Here is a 5,658-nt window from a genome sequence, read left to right as displayed (position 1 = left end):
GGTGACCCCCTCGATGACCCCCCCGCCCCCGCGGGCCGCCTGTCCCCGCACCCTGTCTGTCCCTCTCGCGTCCGACTCCAGTCCCCGCTGCCAGGGGAGCGGAGGCAGTGCATGGGCATCTGTCTGTCTGTCTGTCTCGGTACTTCCATTGCACACACCTCCCTCTCGTGGCCCTCCCGACTGCTCCGTGCGCACGGGGGGGAGTCTGGGAGCCCCTCTTTGTTCCGGTCGGGGGTGCGTTTGAGGGTGTGCACGCGCGTGGGGGATGCGTTTGGAGGGTGGGAGTTCGATGGAAATAGGCGATTTAAATATTCCATCGAGGATGGCGGCCCCTGACTCAAGACCTGCCGCTGCCGCGTGGTTTTCTCGGCAGCAGCCCAGGTGTCAAACAGTTGTTGGTTTTCAGCATGCAAGATGTGATTTTCCAATGTGCATTCCCAGCGCTTTTGCAAACAGACCGCCGCGAGTCCGTGTGTGCCTGCCTCGCTCACGCTGGTGTTTTGAAGTCCTACCCTGTGTTTTCCCCAGTGCCAAACGGCATTTGTGTTGTGGGGTTTAAACCACAGACACTTTGGCTTTTGTTTCATTTCCCAACAGTTCCTCATTCCCGAAGCTTGTGGCGTTTGGTACTGGTGTCTGAGCAGGGGCTGGCTTTCTGTCTGTCTGTGTGTCTTTTGCATGATCTCGGATCGTCACCCTGCTGCATTTAAACATTAAAAAACCTGTCTTTTCGTTGAAGAGGACAGGGGTTAAAATGAATGAAGACCTGAAGGTCAATTTAAGCGGGCTGCCTCGGGATTATTTAGATGCCGCTGCTGCGGAGAACATCTCGGCTGCTGTCTCCTCCCGGGTTCCTGCCGTAAAGCCAGAGCCTGAGCTCGTAGTCAACCCCTGGGACATTGTCCTGTGTACCTCGGGAACCCTCATCTCCTGTGAAAATGCCATTGTGGTCCTTATCATCTTCCACAACCCCAGCCTGCGAGCGCCCATGTTCCTGCTGATAGGCAGCCTGGCTCTTGCAGACCTGCTGGCCGGCATTGGACTCATCATCAATTTTGTTTTTGCCTACCTGCTTCAGTCAGAAGCCACCAAGCTGGTCACCATCGGCCTCATTGTCGCCTCTTTCTCTGCCTCTGTCTGCAGCTTGCTGGCTATCACTGTTGACCGCTACCTCTCACTGTACTACGCTCTGACGTACCATTCGGAGAGGACGGTCACGTTTACCTATGTCATGCTCGTCATGCTCTGGGGGACCTCCATCTGCCTGGGGCTGCTGCCCGTCATGGGCTGGAACTGCCTCCGAGACGAGACCACCTGCAGCGTGGTCAGACCGCTCACCAAGAACAACGCGGCCATCCTCTCGGTGTCCTTCCTCTTCATGTTTGCGCTCATGCTTCAGCTCTACATCCAGATCTGTAAGATTGTGATGAGGCACGCCCATCAGATAGCCCTACAGCACCACTTCCTGGCCACGTCGCACTATGTGACCACCCGGAGAGGGGTCTCCACCCTGGCTATCATCCTGGGGACCTTTGCTGCTTGCTGGATGCCTTTCACCCTCTATTCCTTGATAGCTGATTACACCTACCCCTCCATCTATACCTACGCCACCCTCCTGCCCGCCACCTACAATTCCATCATCAACCCTGTCATATATGCTTTCAGAAACCAAGAGATCCAGAAAGCGCTCTGTCTTATTTGCTGCGGCTGCATCCCGTCCAGTCTCGCCCAGAGAGCGCGCTCGCCCAGTGATGTGTAGCACCCTTGCACCCAGGAGGACTCTGCATTTACCAAGCACTTCCACTGCCTGGCCAAGGTTTGAGATGCTTGCCTTGAATTCCTTGCATTGGATTCCCTCTCAAGCCACAGGAGCACTTAGCATTCGTGAAGCAATGACATCGTTTAGATGAGTTAAGTAATTGAAGTGAAAATAATGTTACCGGTGTTTTCACCACTAAAAAAATATTGTTGAGATCTTCACGCAATATTATTTTGTTTTGCTTGGGGGCAGGGGTTTCCTTTTATATTCTGTTTGGAGGGTTGATTGGGGGTAGGAAAGGAAGGGATATGATACGCCCATGATGTTGTAAAAAGTCAATGAGTTTCAGAGTTTTTACCTGGACTTTAAAATAAATTTGAGTGATTGAGGAAAACTGAGAAAGACTTACTTTTTCCAGACGATTTTTTTTTACATGATGGTAGATTTTTTAATGCTGCATGTATGTAACAGAATATGACCCCTTTCAATCCAATGCAAATAGTTTACATAATTGTGTTTGGAAGGGACCTGATTTTGCTAACATGAACTCAGTAATGTCACCGACATTGCAACCCTGAAACCATTCTTATTCATTCTTTCTTTCCTTTCGGCAATTACTGTTCACAAGAATTCTTTCGGTATTTCTATAAATGTTGCAACTCCTTCTGCATGGTTGACTGTGTTAGCTAGGCCACTAGTTTCAAATGTTGCCATGTCAATCTAGATTCCAACGGGTCATTTTTCAATATAGTTTTTCAATATGTACTTTCTAAAATGAATCCTGAAATAAGTTTTGATTTTCATATGAAGTAGGATTGATTAGATCTACCATTGTAGTTTCTTAAGCTATTGTCTGATTCTTTTCAGAAAACAAAAGGAAAAAATCTTAATTATAGCAATTGAAAGTAGATTAAATTTATTTTAATATATTCTGAAAAAAACTAATGTGACATTATCATGGAATTTTAAAAAATCACCTTTCCTCTCTCTAAGAATATATTAATAGTTATTCTTGATTGAGACAGTTAGAATAAATATTATAGGCCAAGTTTTTTTCTGGCTCCTACTGTCTGTGGTGTATAATGCATTTGAAACAGGCAGTCCCCTGTTTTAATGATTAGGTTTGTTTGTGAGTGCACAGCATCCATCTATGACTGTGATATATATAACCTATATCCTGTAAGGTCATAAACAGAATGACCATTGGCTGTTGATGAAAAGTTAAGTTTGAAATCTTTTAACTCCTTTTCACCAAAAACCAGTTTATACACAATAAAAATCATGTTGCTTGTTTTCAGAGAGCAAGAATGTAGTCAGGAAATTGCAAAGAAGAATTCACTTCACACACATTGTAAAATCAATGTGTCTCTGTTTTCTTTTCTGTTCATGCAGACAAATGTAGACACAGGTATCTTTCCTCCGTTCGCAATGGATTTAGAGTTATGTCTATATAATCAGTGGAAAAAATTCTTGGCCGCATATCAACTTAGCCCATTCAGATGGCAGCAAAAGCAGTATTTCAGGGTCGTTGGGGAGTCATTTGTAATAAATTAACCTCATTGGTTTGTACCAGATGTGATGCCCAGGGTGGTCTCAGGACCATTCCGGGGGTCCTGCATGCTGATGCCTTCTCTCCAGCGCTTCTCCTAATGTAGCACACGTGTGAATAAATCCTCTACTTGAATCTGCGTCTCCTCGCTGAGGTTACTTACGGAAGCAGGAGAGGGACTGAAATACTTAAGAAATGGGAAATAATTTTCAATACATATCACTGTATGATCAATCTAATAAAATTGATGCTTTTAAAACATTTCTTTTGAACATTTGATGGAGTTAGTAGGTTGAACATGATGAGTCTGTTTTTAATTAATTAAAATTGAATAGCATCACCATAGGAGACTTGACAAAGGTAAGTTGGTTTTGACAGGGGCTGGGAAATATCCATAATGAGGTTTTAAAGGAATAAATGATGATTTTATAAAAAATAGTGGCTCCATTTGCATATCTCCAATAGTCAGAATTATAATGAGAATAATATGTACTTGTTGTGACCACATGTGTGCCAGGCCCCATGCTGCGTGTTTTACTATAATCACAAAACTACTACTTTTATAGGTGAGAAAACTAAGACTAAGAGAGGAGCAGATAAAAAATGTGCCTGAGGCCACAAAGCACAAGGATAGAGTCAGAATTTGAAGCCAGGTTTTCCAAAGTCTAAGTCTTGCTCCTTCCCTGTACCTTGCAAGCTTTCATCCCTCAGTGGATACCAGGGCTGTGGAAACTGATTTGTAACATGTTCCTGTCGCAGAGTTTTGGCTCTGCATTTAAGACATAAAACTTGGCCTGGCGCAGTGGCTCTCGCCTGTAATCCCAGCACTTTGCGGGGTCAAGGCAGGTGGATCACCTGAGGTCAGGAGTTCGAAACCAGCGTGACCAATATGGTAAAACCCTGTCTCCACTAAAAAATAAAAAAATTAGCCAGGCGTGGTGGCAGGTGCCTGTAATCCCAGCTACTCAGGAGGCTGAGGCAGGAAAACCGCTTGAAATCACGAGGAGGAGGTAGCAGTGAACCAAGATCACATCACTGCACTCCAGCCTGGGTGACAGAGCAAGCAAGACTCTGTCAAAAAAAAAAAAAAAAAAAAAAAAAAAGGCATAAAGTTTCCTGTTTAAAATTACACTAGTTAAGTGGTTGCTTTTGGCCTGTGTTTTTAAAACATCTAGTTTCAGCTAAGAGATTTTTCAATTCAACTAATAACATGCCCTTACTGTTTAAATTGTGAAAAATGTTGGACATTTATGTGGTTTTCTACAAGGTTTCTTTTTTCTTATGGAGCTAATTATTTTGAAATGTGCACACATCTCAATGTACATGTGTGTATGCATGTATTTATGCATATGTATACCCAATAATATTAACTTTGCAACAGGACCAAAGACCTCATGGAAAACTGTCTTATTTCCAACAGTCCTGAGGTAGCAGGCAATCTTTTACTGCACATAATTAAAGTTTCTAGCTACCAAGGAATTGATATTTTTCCAGTAGAAACAGTTATCCTTGTCACTAGGACAATTCCATTACTTTACCAGAATCCTGAATTAGTCAAAACTAGTCATCCAAGTTATGACTACCTAGGGTTTTGTTTCTTTTTATTCCTTTAACTCTTTATTTCTTTCTATCAGTGAAGTTTGTTTTTAAAGATTAAGGGGATCGCCTCCCTCCTAGTACCTGGGGTGGGGAAGCAGGGTGGAGGTAGAGCCCCTCCTTGCCTGGGAGCCTACATTAAGGAGGGGGGGTGGATTCTTTGGTTGACTTGACCATGCAGAAATAGTCTTAGACTCCCCCAGGATTTAAAATAGGATTGAAACAAGAGGTTTAAAAGAGCAGATGAAGAATAGAGATACTTAGTGCCAATAAAAATATCGTGGAGACTTCTTACGCTTTTTTTTAAATGCTTAATCCATTATTAAAATAATGATTGACTTTATTTTATAGTAATATATGATAATATGACATTAGGATGACTTGCCATTTCAGATTTAAAATATGTATTAAGTGACTACTATGTTGTGATTTTGAATAATGTTTAAGTTTCTATGTTGATTGTATGCCTGGTATAATAAAGGAAAAGACTGCCTTATTGTCCCCTTTAAAATTTGTCATAATTATTGAATGTTTCGATATAAGGTTAGGACCTCTATGTCTGTTTAGAATTTTAAGAATCACAAACTTATAGATTTATACATCATGGTTTGAATTCACAGACAAATCCGTCTTCTAAAAAAATTACAGGCCGGGCGCGGTGGCTCACGCCTATAATCCCAGCACTTTGGGAGGCCGAGGCGGGCGGATCACGAGGTCAGGAGATCGAGACCATCCTGGTGAAACCCCGTCTTTA

At 43.1% G+C, this 5,658-nt stretch overlaps 1 protein-coding gene across 1 annotated transcript; it reads left to right on the top strand.

Moving 5' to 3' along the window:
• The first annotated feature begins 297 nt into the window (after positions 1-297).
• GPR12 (G protein-coupled receptor 12) lies at positions 298-5,415 on the top strand. The gene has a single exon (XM_011999960.1). The coding sequence runs from the start codon at positions 755-757 to the stop codon at positions 1,757-1,759; it is 1,005 nt and encodes a 334-aa protein (XP_011855350.1). The 5' UTR covers positions 298-754; the 3' UTR covers positions 1,760-5,415.
• The last annotated feature ends 243 nt before the right edge of the window (positions 5,416-5,658 follow it).

The sequence above is a fragment of the Mandrillus leucophaeus genome, unplaced genomic scaffold, assembly GCF_000951045.1.
Source record: "Mandrillus leucophaeus isolate KB7577 unplaced genomic scaffold, Mleu.le_1.0 Scaffold61, whole genome shotgun sequence".
Taxonomy (NCBI): domain Eukaryota; kingdom Metazoa; phylum Chordata; class Mammalia; order Primates; family Cercopithecidae; genus Mandrillus; species Mandrillus leucophaeus.
This window is presented reverse-complemented; position numbering and strand designations above follow the sequence as displayed.

Coding starts and splice junctions, on each gene's coding strand:
- GPR12 (XM_011999960.1), top strand. CDS start 755: ATGAATGAAGACCTGAAGGTCAATTTAAGCGGGCTGCCTCGGGATTAT.